Below are 19,229 nucleotides of genomic sequence, written 5' to 3'. Positions count from 1 at the left end.
TTGTATTATATTAATAAATGAAAAGAAAATTTGTTCAGATTAGAATAGAAACGACTAATTTGCATTTTAAATTAAGACGGAATTTTTGTTTTAAAATATAGGGAATTAGTTTATCTTTTACATTATTAACTGACCTGGGTAATAAAAAATATACACACGAAATAATATTTTACTATCCATATGGACTTTCAGAAATTTACAGAATTATAATGTATTTATTAATATTTGACAGCACGCTAAACGGTCACAACTGTTAAATCTGAAAGAAAATTATTGTAATTTTAGTATTTTAGTTTGATTTTATGTCAAATATCGTTCGGTACTGTTAGAAATATAGTTTCAACATGTGCCATAATAAAAGGAGTCAGTAAATCTAATGTTTCTTACCGTAAGACAACGAGAACTTCTTTTTCGCGTGAATGTTTATGCCTTTGTTTATTGTTTATTACTTATTCTTTTCTTCCAGTTTTTGCTAGATTCATTTCATTGCTCTCGTTTCTTGAATTACCTTTCCTCTTTTTTGTTCAATTTCGTTTATTTTATATATCCATTTTTCGTTGGTTTGCCTTTACTGCTTTTTTGTTCTTTTTGTTTCTATTATCTTTTTAGTTCATTTGTTTTGGTTGTTTCTCATTAGATGCTTGTGCCAGCCCAACTGTTTTCCTCTTAATTTTATCTGTTGTCTAATTTCTGCATTTTTGTATCTGTCCATTTTTTTTCAGCAGTTTTTTAATATATTTCCCGTTCCCTTCTATGATGCATACATACATCTTTCTTTCCAACTGTAATTCTATGTTTATTATTCTCGAGTTACCTGACTCTTTTCTTTGCCCCTGTGATGCTTTTCTACAATATTATTGTAGTGTGCGACTATATGTTAGTTGGCACAGATAACCACGCAGCCATGGGGGCTCTTATAAGTCCTAAGATAAGGAACTCTACGCTAATGTAAGAATGCCAAGAAGTACTCGACAGACGGGAGAAATATACTAGTGTACACTGTTATGGCTTCCAGGTTAACCGCCAATACACGGCAATTAAAAAGCTGATGACTTGTCAGAAGAGCATCAGCTACAAAATATTTCGGCCCAAGAGTGCTAAAAAGTATCGTTTGCGGACACACAACAGACTTCATTAATAAAAATGGGCCAATCAGTGGACACCTGCATACAATGGAATGGTTTCATAGAGAGTATGTAGCAGAAGACCTGACACAGTAAACCTAATCTTGCATGATTGCGAGTCATTAGATCTCGGGCAGCAAAATCTTTTGGGAGACTAGTGAGTGACTCTCAAAACATATTGTACCCTCCCCCTAGACCTGTATAAGCTGGTACAAGGTACTAGAATCCTGTAATGGGTATCATGAGTAAATGGGAAATGTTCAGCAAGCCAACTGGATGCAATACGACAAATTTACAATAGACAGCTTCCATGAAAAACATTTGTTAATTTTGTCTTCTTTTTTTTTGGATTCACGGATTCCTAATACTTGGATGTTATAACGGTCCACTCCTTCTGTTCACTTCACTTCTTTCTCTCTTAGTGAGGTTAAATTCTAGGTTAAAATTGTTATCCTTTCCTGTATACTGTCGTTATTTTTTTTTATTTTGTTTATTCATTTCCATTTCCTGTGCGCCATTAGAATTTCCAAAAAGAAATAACTATTTTGACCGTAAGACTCAATAAATTAATTGTTCTATGATTTAGACATTCTTTTGCATTTGATTTTTTGGAATACATGCATGGAATGAATGTAAATAATTCTTATATTGTCAAGATGTTTCAAAAAAGGTAACACCGCCTCTAGGATAGGTAAAAAACTGAAAATAATTGGGGTTTGTTTCGCAAAAATTTCTGTAATGCCCTCCATTTTAAAGATAAAGGGTGCTGAAAAAAAAATTTAACACGTTTTATACGATTTTATAACTGTATCATCTACATATCTGTTGATATTCATCAATTTTTCAGTAATTTCTACACCATATTCCAAGTTGTGCAAACTATGTCTAAAAATTCTATCTGAATATAAATTAAAAAACACTGAGGACAACACATAACCTTGACTTCCTTTAGAATCCTACACTCTTCTGTAGATTTCCCGTTCATATGGTCGTTAACTCCAATATAATTTTTCAATGATCCTGACATGGCGTGTCTCAACTCCTTTATTATCTCTTAATGTTTTAATGACGTCAGGATGTACTGTATCGAATGTCTTTTCATAATCGATAAAAATGCCAAAGATATCTTAACGTTGATCTCTTAATATTTCCATTGGATTGGAAAATGGCTTAACTGCAGCATTCTATTATAGATAATAGTAAGCATGGGAACTGCTTTCCTAAGTAGATTTTTTAGGATTCCCCCATAGATTAAATCGTATCCTGGGGCTTTGTGAAAGTTGGTACTCATTATTATTCTGCGAAACTCGAATGGGGAGAATGCTTTTATTGGAGGTGATAGTTGGAAGGGTGCATCTAGATATTCGCTAAGTACATCATCATTTATGTTTTGTCCTAAATTTGGAGTAAATATATTTTCTAAATATTCTCCAAATACATTAGCTTTTTCATTGTCAGTCTGTGCCCAACTGCTATCAGGTTTTCTTATTGGAGGAATCGGTAGTGTCGGTTTCTTGAATTTTTTAGTTGCTGTCCATATAGATTGATCATCTGGAGAGAGATTGTTAATATACAAATTAAAGATGCCATTAGGAGTTTGATCTAGCGCTGACTTTAGCTGATGTGATAGTCTATTTAGCTGTGTCTTATCGAGAAGATTTCGGGACTTGTGCCTTTTTGCACGCGCTCTACCTTTTTGGTTAAAATTTGTTTGATATGTAATGACACATTGTTGTCTTCAGGATTACCCTTTTTACTTATAGAAGTAGATTCATCAGATTCTTTTATTCGGTGATGTAATGTTATATTCTGATTAATGGTGTTTTTAAATTGTTCCCAGTTTGTTTTTTTTTGTGTTAGATAGTCTTAATGGCTGTTAATTGTATTATTATAGTTGTGCTTAATGACGCTATGGTCCGAACTTTGGTCAAAACTAGGCTCTATTTTGAATGCTTGTTACGTAAACCTTTAAATATTGCAAAATCTGGAAGATCCGGAATTTTGTTGTTATCTGCTGGCCAGTATGTTGGTTGTCCTGTGGATGGATAAGAAGAATGAAATGGTTTTTTTGTAATGATGTAGGTTTCTACCTTTCACTGTAGTTAGTCGTGATCACCATAGAGTATTTTTGGCATTCCAATAACCTGCTATCAGGAAATGCGAGCCAAGGGCTTGGAAGAAGCTGTCGTATTCTTCAACTAGGATATTATGTCTAATAGGTGAATAAATAGCTGCCTATCAATGGTCACGAGAAAGTTTCTATTCTGATTGAAGTGCTCTGAATTTTAAGTGTGAAATAACTTTGTAAAATGTTTAACAGATAATCTGACTATGATTGCCGATCCTGCATGGGCTGTTCCGTCAGGATGGTGGGTATAATGAAATGTTGACAACTGTTCTATCAGCTGAATGGCTCTCTAAAACTAATAAGGGAATAGGACGCTATTCTTATTTGCTTAGCCATTAATTTGTTACTTTGCTTATGACTGTTTATGCTATTCTTGTAGTTTGATTTTGGGGTTTATGTTTCGATTGAAAATTATTAATAACCCAGGTTCTATATCAGAGCTGATAGCAAAAAATTTACATTTCTCTTTTTTCTTCCGTATTTAACTTCTAAAACTACTAACATCGATAAATTAGAGACACTTTCAATAACCATATAGAAATTATCTACATAACGCAAGAAATCATCATCATAGCCTCCAAAAAGCTCAAAGACAAGTTAACTTCCAGATGTGATCATATTTCTAGCTTTCTGGTTAGACTAATCAGGGTATTTGCAACTTTGCAAAACTACTGGAAATAATTATAATACATGATATGATTTACAACTCAGTGTGACTTAGAATTAGTTTATCTCAATTTGGTTTTATAAGAACAACGCCTACTGTCACTTAATTGACAAGTATATTTGATTTGATACTCTGTCAAAAATTTAGAAAAATAAAAATCGTTAAGTTTATTGGCAAAACAAAAAAACCGATCTTCTCCATTCTGCATAAAAACTTATGTAGAGCATTCCTATATACTTCGCCTTATGGTTTGTATTATTATTAATGTCATAACCATGAAATAACAAATGCAACTGAGTGGTTATTTAAAATGCAAGGCATGTCGCGTCCATCGCACAATACTTAATTTATATTACACATATTATTTAACACTATACTTAATAACGGTAACCGCACTGCTTAATTGATTCAAGGCCTTAATATACAATTTATAGAAAATCTAAATGATGTAATGGTCGCAGTTTTGTAACACGTAATTGTAAAATGTAGAAATTCTTGCTTAAAGAAAACGTGATATATTTATGCAGACTTTTTCATAACGGTTCGATTAGATAGAAGAATATTTTAATATTTTACATACATATTTATAATTAATAGGGAAATTCGTTTTGAAAATAATTAATATGGAGACGACTTGGTGCTATACAAAAGATAAAAACATTATATCAACTTCGAAACATATTTTTCATAGTTAAACATTAAAAGGATTGAAATTTTCTGAATCTAAAACAAAGTGCACATTGTTTTCAAGAAAATATAACCTTCCTACACAGGTGCTACACCATAACGGATATTCCTTAGATTTCGTAGATAATTAAAAGTTTTTAGGAATAATATTTCAAAATACTAACATGGAAGAATACTGTTCAAGATATAAAGTTAGTTATCACTGGTGTGAATTTATTCCAAAAAGAGCCAGTTACAATTGTGGGACAGATTCAACATCATTTATAAACATATATAAGTTACTGGTCAGAATAGAAATCGACGGCTTCATTGTATATAGATCAGCTAGTCATATTAACAGATCCTCTGCATCCCTTTTCCGAGCTGTCGTCAACAAAATTGACCAGGACACAAGAAAAAGAAGAGTCATATTTAAACAAATCGAGTAATTAAAAATTCTCAAATTCATTGAGAATTAATACAGGCGCTTTCCAAACGTCGTCTGCAATGTCTAATATTTTAATAAATAGACAGAATGCAGGCAAATAGGTGATTAATGCTTCGTTGCCTATTTCGCGACTCTAAATACGGACAGATTTCGGTTTTGATCCGTGGTACGAATATAAAAACCTTACTAGCTCTTTTTGATAAGTGACCTGCTTCAAGATCTCGAAAGGGATATATGGGGAAAGGGCTTCAAGATTGTCTGTACCGAATTAAAGGGGAAAAAGACACCCTACCCACTGCCTGAGGAGGAGAAACTTCGTTTAATACGGGAACTCTTTCCTCGGGTAGAGGATAGACGTTAAAAGGTTACTGGTTTCGTAGAGACCGAACCTATTACTGAGTGGATACTCGACGAGGCTGTTGGACGGATGAAGATAACTCAGTGCGACAATAAGACTCGACGCACTAAGATATCCGCAGGTTTTCCTGATATTGCTAAATAAACTGCTTGAACAATAGCAGTTTCCAATAATGTTGAAAGACTCTAATTCTCTAGTGTTGCGCGCGCAGCGGACCGATCATGTTTGAGTGGGAGAGAGACGCAAGGCATTCGCCGGTCCGGCGGGCCTCTCTCTCGTTCGGTGACTCACTGTAACAGACGTGAGCGGGCGTTACACTTTTTCATGAATGACTCCGAGCCACAACCTAATTTAAGACGTTGTCACGTCAAAAAGGATCTCTTGATCTAAAATACGTTGAATTTTAACTTCGGTGCACTCTCTTCTATCTACATGCTGTAGGGACATGACAGAAAACACATCGCCTGACCCAGATGGCATACCTTAAAAAACTCCCAAACCAGAGAGTATAATTCTGCTATTTACCAACATCATCAATGCATGTCTTTTACTGTGTTACTTTCCTACACCTTGGAAAGTGGCCAGTACAATCATGATTCCTAAACCAGGGAAACCCCTAACCAGCACTGAATTATGCAGACCAATATTTCTACTGAACATTCTAGGTAAAGTCTACGAGAGCATCCTTAAGGAATAACTCGTAGAATTCCTGGACGAAAACCATATCCTCCCAAAATTTCAATTGGGATTCAGAGCTGAACACTCTTCTTAAAAAGCATTGACAGAAGCAGCAACCTTCATTTTACGTTCAATCAGTGAAAAAGACAAAATAGCCATTGGAGTATTCCTACATGTTCAGAAGGCCTTCGATCAGGTCTGGCACGAAGGTCTGATCGAAACACTCCACCGTTCTGGACTGCCAACCAAATTCTTAAAAACAATACACTCATATCTCTATAATCGTACAATAAGAGTTAGAATTAACGATAAATACACCATTTACTCCACATGCTGGAGTGCCTCAAGGCTCAATTTTAGCACTTATACACAGTTTATAACAGTGACTTCCCCGCCCCCGATTAAAATGAAACCACCCTCCTGTATGCCGACGATACAGCACTGCTCGTCTCACAACAGTAGATGAAACGATAAGGAACCGCTTTGTATTCAGCAGGTCTCAGGCTCAACTTTGCAAAATTGTTAAATGATGCAAAAAATGAAGAGTCACTCGCAACCCAACCAAGACACAAGCCATCTTCTTCAGATATCCGGGAACCTCTCGATTTAAAGACGAGCGTAATCTAATAATGTAGCTCCCGTTTCAAAAATCGGTCAGCTAGTTGGGTGTTCAATTTCAGAGGAACCTCAATTGGGACACTGAACTAAATCTCACCCTAAACAGAGTGAGAAGAAGAGCTGGACTCCTGGAAGCCCTATCAGGCAAAACTTGGGGTATACAGAGCAAGACTCTCCTACACACTTATACCCATACACTTATATACCTCTCCTATACACTTATACCTGATCACAGTGTGTCGTCTGATAATATCAGACCTATTATTCAATAAAGGGCTCACCGAACAACCGCCAAATAAACGCCATCATGGCCACGGAACGCAAGATCTTGAGATAGATCATGAGAAAGCGTGCTGGCTATCCGTCGGCATTAATCCACCAACTCGCGAACATACCAACAATAGAGAGTAGAATCCGAGCTCTCGGCAAGATATATGTCCTTAGCACCGTAACAAGCTCCAAGATCAGAGCAAAGGAGGTCCTTAAAACATCTTGCCACCGCCTAGGACACATACTCATCAGATACCCCGCTAGGAAAGTTCCCTTTCTCCTAGTCAAACTTCTTAATTTGGCTGGAAACGAACTTCTTAATGAGTAGTTCAACACTCTAGAAGCGACGCCAATAACATATAGCAGATTTTAACGATCTACAAGCCAAAAATGTTTCTTAGCAAGCCACTGGTCTTCCGATCTCTACAAACACTAACAGCAATCGCAGACTGAGGTCTGCTCTTACCATTTCTCTCCCTGGCAAGGATGCCCACACCTTGAAGAGGGGCCCTGTCTAAACGTCACCATCTATGAAACATCATATTTGAGAGTGCTTATTGGACCAATGGCTGACTGGTTAAACCAAGAGAATAGCTGTGCATTGAAATGTCATGGAGGCGGAAGCAAACCTAAGGGATCTCTGTCAACAAGTTGTCATGCCTTGTGAGGAAGCTCTGAAGATGGCATGTGACATGCTGAGAGTACTTACCTGATTTTAGTTAAAAAATTTACACACTATCAACTTTTTTTGAAAACATACACCTATACTATTATAAACTATAGTTTTTTGACCAATGAACTAAAGTTGACTTGTACTGAAAAATATCCAGTGCTCTTTTCTATCTATATATTCCCAATTACTTACCTGAAAGGTGACGTAGACGGGGAAGCCCTAGTAGTCTCCTGATATTCGTACGGTTGCCACAACAAGGAATTTAAAGCTTCTTCGACGTTCTGATGAAAACTGCTTCTATTTTTCTTTCGATTTTCTAATCTACTATTACCGTGAGTAGGGGACGATATATTTGTTGAATTATCACATTGAGCGTTTTCTGAATTCGAGCTATTCAGATAACTGCAGGCACTTTTTTCCAAATATTGATCGTAGTTTATGTTGTCGGTTCTTAAGGTGTTAACGTTTAAGGTCTTTAAGGGATTTCTGTTCTCGTTGTCCCTGAAAATATAAAAGAACTTTTTAAAATTGTATTCATTAATAAAACACACAAAGAAACATATTAAATAGTTAAATCTAAAAATATATACAGGAATCATAATGCAAGTAATGATATAAATAGGAAGAAACAAGTGTTAATCTCTGCATTGGTAACATCACAAATAAAGTTAACCAAAACAATACTGCGCTAAGTTATGATTTGCTATTAGGAAATAGAACACTGACCATTTAAAAACGTATCGAAGAAAAAAGAGCTGTAAATGACAAAGACTAATATGGAAGCGGATATACGTCCAAGAAACTAATCAACAACTTACCGAGGACTGCCAGACATGTACAGCAACAGGACGACTGGCAGTTTAAGGATCGTCATGACTAACTAGGAACAAAACTGCATCAGAAGCTAGCCAACAAACTACAACTCCTCCAAACAAAACAAATATCCTTCTTATAAACAGTGTAAAGCCGGACCTGTAACGCTCTCTAGAACAGTTCTACCTTTCCAAAGCTTCTTTGAGTCACCGATGGTCTACGAATTTCTATTCTTTCCTAGAAGTTTCTAGTATGTCTGGTCATCTTCTTCCTGTATATAAACGAATTTGCTTGTTCATTAAAAGATACATAACTCTACTGTCCGAGGAGAGATTCACAGAAATGGAAACTGAAATGTATAAAATTAAATGGGATGTCATAGGTATATATCAGCGAAGTTATAAAGATAGGTGAAACTTTAAAAAAACTGAAATCAGGGCATATATTCTATCCGATTGGCCCTGAAACTACATCAGTTGGGGGCATCGGTTTCTTTGTCCATAAAAATCACGCGGACAAGATAATAAACATCAAAAGTATATCATCTGGGGTGGCATATCTTAATCTAAAGCTGAACCGTAGATATCAACTTAAAATTATGAAACTATACGCTCCAACATCAGACCATACAGACGAAGAAATCAAAATTTTTTATGACGATATATCTACTGCGCTAAATGAGTTTCCTACTCAATTCACAATTTAATGTGGCGATTTCATCGCAAAAATAGGTGTAAAAGAAGAAGAGCTAGAAACATTCTTGTGGAAATTCGGTTTCACACAAAGAAATGACCAAGGAGAAACGCTACTAGGATTCCTACTTCAGAATAATTTATTTAACATGAACAGCTTCTTTCGCAAAAAGATGCATCGTAGATAGACCTAGGAAAGTCCTAACAGTAGAACAAGGAACGAAATCGACTACATCATAAGTGACAAAAAAGAAATAATTAAAGATGTAACAGTATTCAACCAGTCCAAATCAACATAAGAAGAGAAAGGAACATAGTGATTAAAAATAAATCTCATGGTATTTGGACATATCAATAATAAGCTACTACTGCATGAAACCTCCGAGAACGATCTTAACGACTTGAATACTTGCATCATAAATGCCTTACAAGAAAGTCACCGAGTGCACTGTCCTAAAAAGAAAATCAGATAGTAAAATAAGTCCATATACTGAAACGCTGGTGGACCAAAGAAGACAAATGAGAAGCGATAAGAACGCAGACAGCCACATTCTAAGAGAAATAAATAAAGCTGTTCCGAAAGTAATCAGGAGAGATTTAAAGAAATTTAAAACCGATAATACTAAACGCACTATAGAGGAAAATAACAGCCTAAAAGTTCTACGTAGAAAGCTAATGAATGGGAAATGCGAAATTCATAAATTAAGAAACAATCAAATGAAATAATATCACGTAGAGACGAGTTAATACAGGCCGTCGAAGAGTTTTACGAGCAATTATATGGAAGTAGACGAAAAGATCAAACAGGAATACAAGCAGCCATTTCGAAGAAGATCATGAATCAAGGTTCCGAACTAATGCCAGAGATAAAGGTAGATGAGATTCGACAAGCATTAAGAAAAATAAAAAATAACAAAGCCCCAGGAGAAGATGGGGCCACAAAATCGTAAAGAATGGATGAGTTTAAGGAAGGCCTATGTCCAGCAGTAGATGTGATAAATAAAGGTTGGATGATGATGATGATGACTTCTATTGAACTTAAATATCTAATGTATATAAATATTAAATAAATATATCAACCGAATCAGTAGTGTTAATACTTCATCCGTAGTCGATCTGCTCTTTCAGAATACAATTTGTTCTTCTCATGTTCTAATTGCCGCGATACATTATTGACAAAAATATTAAAATGCTTTTTTTTTATTCAAAAAAGAATGTCGTATCAACCATAGGTTATTAGGTACTACATTCTTCTTCTTGATGTGCCTATCCGTTACGAATGTTGGCGATCATCATGGCAAACTTTATTTTATCTGCAGCAGCGCGGAAAAGCTGCACATATGTTGTATTGAACCAGATTCTGAGGTTCTTTAACCAAGATGTTCTTCTTCTTCCTGGACCTCGTTTTCCAAATATTTTTCCTTGCAGGATGGCTTGAAGGAGAGCATATCTGGATTCATTTCGCATAATATATCCAAAGAACTGTAACTTTCAAGATTTGATGGTGGTCAGTACTTCTTGGTTCTTATTCATTCTTCTGCGGACCTCCTTATTTGTGACTCGGTCAGTCCACGGGATCTTAAGCATTTTCCGATATAGCCACATCTCAGATGCTTCCAGTTTTCTGCACATATCTTCGTTCAAGGTCCACGATTCAGCACCATAAAAAAGGACAAAGAAGACGTAGCATCGCAGCATTGACGGCCTCCATCCGATTGAAGGTGGATCTAGCTTTTCCGATGCGTGCTCTAATCTCCTGGTTGTTGGTCCATTCTTCATTTATTATGGTGCCGAGGTAGTTTTAGTGCATCACTCTTTCAGCAGGGAATTGGTTGACGTAGAGTTGACCTTCTGTTATTCTTTTCTTGCTAATTATCATAAGCTTGGTCTTCTTAACGTTTAGGTATATTGAGTCCATATTGTTCACTATAATACGCGATTTTTTTCACAAGAACTTGTAGGTCTTCTAACTTGTCCGCAAATACTATGGTGTCATCTGCATACCTGATGTTGTTTAGCCGGTAACCATTTAGTAGCATACCTTTTTCAGTTTCGTGCAAAGCTTCGATAAATATTCTTTCAGAGTACAGATTGAAGATAAGAGGAGACAAAATACAGCCTTGCCTTACTCCACGCATGATTTTCACAAGTCAGTGTGTTCACCTTCAACTCTGAGATTTGCTGTCTGATTCCAGTAGAGACTTCTAATATAGCTACTAATACAGCTTCTAATATAGGAACATTTGGAAGAAAAAGATTTATCGAGAAAAGAAAAGGCGAAGCCAATCCTAATTACATTGTATCAGTCTATGACTTGCAAGCAGTTCTTCCTACGCCGCAAGGAACTGTATCTGTTTTTTTATTATAAATCAAAGTTGAATTGCTAGAACTTCACGGTGTCTGATTTGAAAACTGGTTCAACGGAATGCTTATTTTGGCATGAAGGGCATGGAAATAGGGGGAGTGATGAAATAGGTTCATGTGTACTTAATTTCATAGAAAAAAAACTGGACACTTCTAATAACAAAGCTGGACTTGTTTTCGTTTTCTTTTCAGATAATTGTTGTGGCCAACAAAAAAATAGATTTTTAATTGTTATGTATATTTATGCTTTGGATAAATACCCTAAACTAAGTTCAATAACCCATACATATTTGATAGTGTGAAGTGGATATAGTCAGAATGAAGGCGACTCTGTTAGAAAAAAAAAGTTTAAAACCTGGTCCTATCTATGTGCCAAGTCAGTATGCATAAATCATTCGTTTGGCAAAAAAAAGAAAGAACCTTACCATGTAAATGAATTCGGTTATTTGGATTTTTATTCGCTTAAAAAATTGTGTGACGATATAGGCATGATAGGCATCAAATCTTTAAAGATTACTGAAGTAAAGGTTTTTAAGTTAAATCAAGGACATCCTACCTCCCTCTATTATAAAACCTCCTATAAAAATGAATAGTTCAAGCAAGTAGATCTCTGCCGAAGAAAAAACAATACCATTTCAAGTACCTTACAACAGACCTACAAAAGTGTACTTATTATTAAAGACAATAAAAAAGATCTCTTGGATTTAGTAAAGAATAATCACATTTCCAGTTGTTATTCAGCATTCTATAACTCTTTGTAACAATAAATAAATTTTTTTTTCTGTTTTTCTTTGTGTTTGCTTTATTATACTCTAACAACCTGATTTTTAAGATGATAATATCTTGTTCTAAAAAAGTGTCACAATATCGGCATGTCTCTATTTTTTACTATTAACTGCAAAAATTGAATTTTCTGAGAAAAATAATGCACCAATAATACTAAGCTAATAATATATTCCAGTTTACAATAAAATAGCTTATTAGCTTGCATTTAGTCATGGAACTGACAAATACATGTTCAACTGAACTAAAATTTTTCAAAACAACGTTTTCTGAATTGCGACTCTTTTAGCGGAGGTGCGAAATTTCACCTTCGAGTTGATACAAATTTTATTTAAAATTGATTTCGCGCGCGTAACTAACATTCAAAATTGCCAGTCGCTTCAAGCGTTGTTTCTGAGAGAACGGTTCATTCTACACAAAAAGTGATAATGGACATTTTTATTCAAAACTACATCAACTACATTTTTTATTTAAAATATTTTTATCTATGAGTGGTAAACTTTTTTGCACGTTTTTTGGGGTCCCAAATTGTCATTCTCAGAAAAATTCACATTGTTCGTATGATTTTTAGAGGTCAACTTTTTGACGACTGGTCAATAGTTGATGTACTAGTTTTAACATAGTAAGATATTTTTGTTTAAGTAAACAAGCTAAAGTTAAAACAGATTTAAATCTTATACATTCACTCACCTTCGGCTAAAAAGCACAGGCGACCTTTTCAAACAAAGTAATTTCGGAAAACTTTGTTTTAAACTACTTTTTTCCATTCTATTACACTTCTTTACAGTAACATGAACATTCTTGTTCAGATCCTCCACGAGCCTCGTCTCCACTTCAAAGAATGCGTTGTTATCGAAGTTTCGGGGCACTGGATTGGAGTTGGAACAACGATACGGGGGATGTTTGTCGCTCGGGTTAGTGTGCCATGGAGACTTGGAGCATGACTTCCGGTTTAACAGTTTCAGTGCCGTGGCGGACGAAGGAGAATCGGGTGGGCGACCCTCTTCTGGGTTTTGGTGGAAAGTTGCCATTATACCGTCATGTTAGATTGGATGGTGGTGACTATATGATAGTTCCATCTGCAAAAAAAAGAATAGAGTTAATAATAAATCTTTAAGGCATATTTTATACGAACAAATTAGAAAGATTAGTAGTAGGGAGCAGCATTTTTTAAATTCTGATCAAATAAAAGATTTATAAACTTTCTCAACAATTTTATCTATAATAAGTTATAATTTTAAGTCCTATAAGAAAAATACTATACTCGGTTCGCTATTCCCAGTCCGAACTGTCTATTGAATTTAGTAATTATTTTTTTGCGAAGTTAGTTACTTTTTGACAGAGTAGAACTGGCTCGAAATTACTATGCAACCAAGCACACGTACTCATAGCTAATATTTATAGTAAAAAAACGTAAATAAAATAGAACTTTACGAATTACCGACACTAGAATATGTTAAATTTTTTACTACATATGTTATCTTCTTTGGGTGTAAGGGATCAGACAGAACACCAGCACATCTATGACCGAAATGTCAACCTAATTTGGTTCATTGATAACGTATAAGGTGCTAGGTACCATAGACATATAATACAAGATAGACTGACTGCTGAAATGCAGTTCAGTGTGACAGAGAAAATTGACGCAAAACAATCCCTGCATCTCTGTCTAATGAGCCGGATTTGTCGATCACGTTCTCATTGGTCATTTAGGCACGTGGTCGATAAACCTCGCAAATTATTAAAAGATGCAGCAGGGACTGTTTTGCGTCAGTTTCCTCCGTCGCACTTTGGAAACTTGTTGAAACTCTTGTTGAAACTCTTGTTTACATGTTTATTATGCATGTGGTATTACAACCTGCTAAAAAACAAATTAAACTATCGCGACAAAGTATGTAGCTTAGAAAACAATCAGAATCTCGCACTAAAACACTAGGCAGTTTCACATATTCGCAATTCCACAAATCGCAAGAAGTAAGGTTAGAAAACCACTATCCCCTAAAAAGCCGGCGGGAAATGTGGAGAAATCTGCGCTTGTGCATGAAACGTCATCTCCCGATTGTCACGTAATTCTGACAGACATAGGGGTCTCCGACCTTAAAGTTTTGAACATTGGGGTCACCAGCGGAAATGTTCATGCGGGGATTAGGAATTTGGCTTCACAACACCGCATTGCCGACAGTTTCGCAGTCCGCAGTAAAAGATGACAACGTCAAAATCAAAAATATCGCTGTTAATGGCTAAGAAATCAAAACGAAACTCGAAAGTTCTACAGAAATGTTAACAAAATGAATAAAGTATTTAAACCAAGAATAGGGAGCTGTAAGGGTGCAGAAGGAAATATCCTAAGTGATACGGCCTCCATCTTGAACCGATGGGTTGAATTTTTCGACGCAAAATTTAACGACCATTATATCGAAGAAGCAGATAACACAGTAGTAGATCAAAATGATTGAAATCTATTTAACCCAAACGAAAAACCACCTACCACTGAAGAGGTTGCCCAAGCCATTAAAAAGCTTAGAAATTATAAAGCACCACGAGCTGATCAAATTTGTAGTAAGGCGGGGTAAGCCCTGCTATTGTTTAATAGCAGGCGGGATTTACTCCAGAAAAATCAACAATTGACCAGATTCATTGGCCATTCAAGACAGTGTCAAAAGAACAATATTATATCAATCAATGCGTGAGTTTGGTATACCAGAAAAACTTATCCGATTAAGGAGAATGACAACGTCTAACTTAAAAGCCTGCGTTAGGATACAGGGAGAAAATTCTCGATCCTTTGAGATAAAGGATGGACTCAGACAGGGATGCCCTGGCTTGACTCCTATTTATCATTTTCTTGGTAAAGGCAGTCCAATATTCACGAATTAGAGACGGCGATGGCGATACTATTTACAATAGATGGATACAAATCTTAGCAAACGCTGATAATATTGACATAATATGGCGTAGCAAGCGCGATGTTGAGGAGTATTTCCTAGAATTGGAAAAGGTGGCAAAAGAACTCGGTCTATTCATTAACAAAGACAAAATCAAGTGCATGTTGGTTACTAAGAATCCTATAGCAAATGAGGAACGAAAAACAGCATTTGCAAGTCATATCTTGGCTCGCTAGTCACTACTACCAATAAAACAAGCGAAAAAATTAAAAGAGGAATAAAACTTACAAATAGGGCATACTATTGACTCCAAAAACAATTTCAATAAAAAAATATCCAAAGAAAATCTAAAATTATTATATAAAAAACGCTGCTGAGGCCGGTCCTACGATGAAAAACTTCTGGGAATATTCGAGCGTAAGATACTTCGCAAAATATTTGGAGCTATAAACGATCAAGGGCAATAGCGCAAAAGATTTAATTTCGAATTTTGAGAACGATTTCCGAAGTGGAAATTGAAACGTCAATAAACTTAATTTAGCCTTTAATTGTGGCTTATTCCCATTAAGATAGTAAATAATTTATTTTCGAATTATACCAACTCTTTAATAAACCAGATGTCGTAACATTCATTAAAACACAGCGACTTAGATGGACCGGACACATAATACGAAGGCCTGACAACATGATTGCTAAAAAGCTAACGATAGGAACACCTGTAGGAAGAAGAAGCAGATTCCGACCACGAATTAGGTGGTTAGATGGAGTTGAGACCGACTTAGGGATACTAGAGATCAGAAGAAGAAACAGAACAGAATGAAGACTAGTCTAGATGTGAAAAAGAATATTGGATGGCCTAGAACGTGGCAGTATAACGTTTAAGCTGGATGGGACATGTGGAAATGAGGCAAGTGAATGGAATACCTTCTTCTTCTTTACGTGCCATCTCTGCGACGAAGGTTGGCAATCATCACAGCTATTCTAACTTTTGACACTGCAGCCTGAAAGAGTTCAGTTGAGCTGCATCCAAACCATTCTCTGAGGTTTCTCAGCCAGGACATTCTTCTTCTACCTATGCTGCGCTTTCCTTGAATCTTTCCCTGCATTATTAGTTTTAGGAATTCATATCTGTCACCACGTATTATATGACCCAGATATTGTAGTTTTCCTATTTTGATGGAATCCGGTATCTCCCTGCTGTTTTCTATTCTTCTTAGTACTTCTTCATTGGTTATTCTGTCTATCCAGGAGATTCTCAGCATTCTTCACTATGTCCACATTTCAAATGCTTTCAATTTATTGAGACATTGTTTATTTAAAGTCCATATCTCGATCCATACAAAAGAACAAAAAATACATAACACTTTAATACTCGTTTTCTAAGATTTAGGTTGAGGTCTCTACAACATAATATTTGTTTCATATTATTGAATGCACTTCTAGCCTTTTCTATTCTAACTCTAAAACTTTGGTATACTCGTTTGTTTCATTAATGTTTGCCTCTAAATAGTTATAATTCTGAACTCGTGGAATGGAATACCAAAAAAATAATAAGACAGACGCCAGTAAGGAGAAGATCAAAAGGAAGTCCTAGACTTAGATATATGAAACAAGCAGAACAAGATTACCAATTGGAAAAACAAACAGAGGAACAGATCAGAATGACGGTATATCGTAAAACCACAAAGGGTTATCTAGCTAATGATGATAATGAGTTATTTAGTAATTTATTTATGTATTTATTTATTTTATTTTACTTAGAGGTACTTATTCTATTTTTTTGTACATCCCAAGCACACAAATGTGCTTGAAACACAAATTGTTAAAATCATAAAACAACAACACAGTGTCATATGAAACTTTCCTGTAAGTTACCTGTAGATAAATAAATTATTTACTTATTAGAAATTATAGTACTTCTTCTTCTTAGCCTTCTGTCGTTCATTTTTGGACATAGACCTCCCGCAACTTCTTCCGTCTATCCTGAGCAACATACTTCCAATTTGTTCAGGATGTTTTTTTATGTCATCTACCCATCTTATCTGTGGTCTTCATCCCGGTTTTCTACCTTTGTAGGGTTTCCAATGTTATGTTGTGGCGTTCCAACGTTGGTCTTTTTGCCTAGCAATGTGGCCTGCGAAGCTCCATTTGAGTTTAGCAATTTTTGTTGTGATATCCTCGACCCTTGTTTTGATCTTACCCAGAAACTATATTACAGATCATAAATCAATTGAGAAGTTAAGAAATCTGGAATCCAGAAAAATGTTCAACAAAGGAGACAGACTGTACAAGATGCGAAGGTAATCTAAAATTATGTCTTTTATTAGTTTGGTTTAGAACATAATTGTTGTGTAATCAATAAGACAAAAAGAAACTATCAGAAAACTGACTCCGTATAGGAATAATTAAAAATAAAATTCATGAAAGTGCTCTTAACACTAATTTCTTAAAAATAATCTGCTTTTATGCCCAAACGACTATTTCCAAGAGTTTTCTATTTGCTTGTGTAGTTGATTTTCCTATTTTGTATATTCTATAGTGTTTTTTTATTTCTCGTTAGTATCCCACTATGATTTAATATTTCAAAATTCAGCTAGGAATAGTTCGCGAGTTACCAGAGCGTAGGCGCTATGAATAAATACTTCTTTCCTTCTGGATGGCCGTTCTTGTACACTTGTAAAATACATTGTGCTCAACGTTTCTCAGTTTTCAGCGAAATATGTAGCGGCGAATGAGGCGAAGCATTGTTGCGGTGTAAAATATTATTCCGTGGACGGCGGCGGCTGAGATAGCGCGCTAGAATATTTGAGACAGACAAATTGTTTGTTTGCAAATAGATGTAACTACTCTAGTGTTCAGGCAATAAGCTCCGTCCTAGAAATTGACAAAAAATATAAATAGCTAAAGTTTTATTTGGGTTTACAGCGGAAATTTCAAAGCTGTTAATATTTTGGTATTAGATTCCTGCTGGATTTATGCTATAATTTATTCAAAGAAGAAAAATGTTTACGTAACGCGTTATAAACGTCACATGTTTCTTATTTTTGTCAAATAATTATTTTTATTTCAATTTCTTCTGGTTTTATTCATTTATTAAATTTCTCTTTTATTTTACTATTTTTATTCTAAAAATAGTTGGCGCTCAACTCTACTATCAAATAAATATCCTATTTAATCTTTATTGCCATAACAATTAAACAATGGTAAATTTACTAATGTTTGTATTTTGAGAACGGTTTCCGAAGTGGAAATTGAAACGTCAATAAACGTACTTTAACCTTTAATTGTGGCTTATTCCCATTTAAATAATAAATAATTCGCCTATCCGATTTAGCAAATCGCTCTATGGTTACATCAACATCTAGAGAAATTTCAGGATGCACATTGATGAGTGCTAAACCAGTTAACCTTTCCTCCAAAGTTCTATTTCTAAGCCAAGTATTAAGACGCTTAAGCGTAGAAAAACTACGCTCTGCTGTTGCTGCACTGACTGGCAGTGTAATTAATATTTGCAGAAATATTCGGATATTTGGATGCATATGAATATCGCAGTTTTCTAATACTTCTAAAATAGAATCAAGAAGCTTTCCATTATTTTGCACGACTCTTTTCCACTTTTGAATCCACAGTGAAAACTCTTGTTCTACTGTGGAATATGGAGTAGATGGTCCAATAATATCCTACAAGGTGTCGGCAATTTTTTTGAATGTAACTTTATCTTCTGGTGTGTTCAGTTTTAGCTAAACCAACTCGAAGATTAAATAGATTCATAACTTTCGGTGAAAGTCGTTCTTCTATATCAGTTAAAATATTGTCTAAAAGGGATAAATAAATAGATCTTCGGAAATATTCTTCTAAAGAGTTAGCAGGTTGATTTTGACGACAGGTTTGTTTGTTCAGTTATTTCCTTTACTTCATAATAAAGTTTGCCAAAAATAGATTCAGAATTTGATCTTTTATTTTAAAGAATGCATTTAGTGTCCTCTATGGTCTCAGTAGCCTTCTTCGAATCTAATTTTAGTGACTAAAGAATACGACTAACTGATACAGTTGTACCGAAAA

General features: G+C 35.2%; 1 protein-coding gene across 1 annotated transcript in view; it reads right to left on the bottom strand.

The window, feature by feature from the left end:
- The window catches only part of LOC140445958 (uncharacterized), a 417,159-nt gene extending 403,806 nt beyond the window's left edge, over positions 1-13,353 (bottom strand). The window contains exons 1-2 of the mRNA XM_072538421.1: positions 12,973-13,353; positions 7,823-8,131 (exon numbers count right to left, since the gene is read on the bottom strand). Coding sequence (XP_072394522.1) covers positions 7,823-8,131; positions 12,973-13,313 — 650 coding nt within the window. The 5' untranslated portion in view covers positions 13,314-13,353. The remainder of the gene's footprint in view (positions 1-7,822; positions 8,132-12,972) is intronic.
- Between the last annotated feature and the right edge of the window lie 5,876 nt (positions 13,354-19,229).

Source organism: Diabrotica undecimpunctata, chromosome 7, assembly GCF_040954645.1.
Source record: "Diabrotica undecimpunctata isolate CICGRU chromosome 7, icDiaUnde3, whole genome shotgun sequence".
NCBI lineage: Eukaryota > Metazoa > Arthropoda > Insecta > Coleoptera > Chrysomelidae > Diabrotica > Diabrotica undecimpunctata.
Note: the sequence above shows the minus strand (reverse complement) of the source record. Positions and strands in the feature narration are given on the sequence as shown.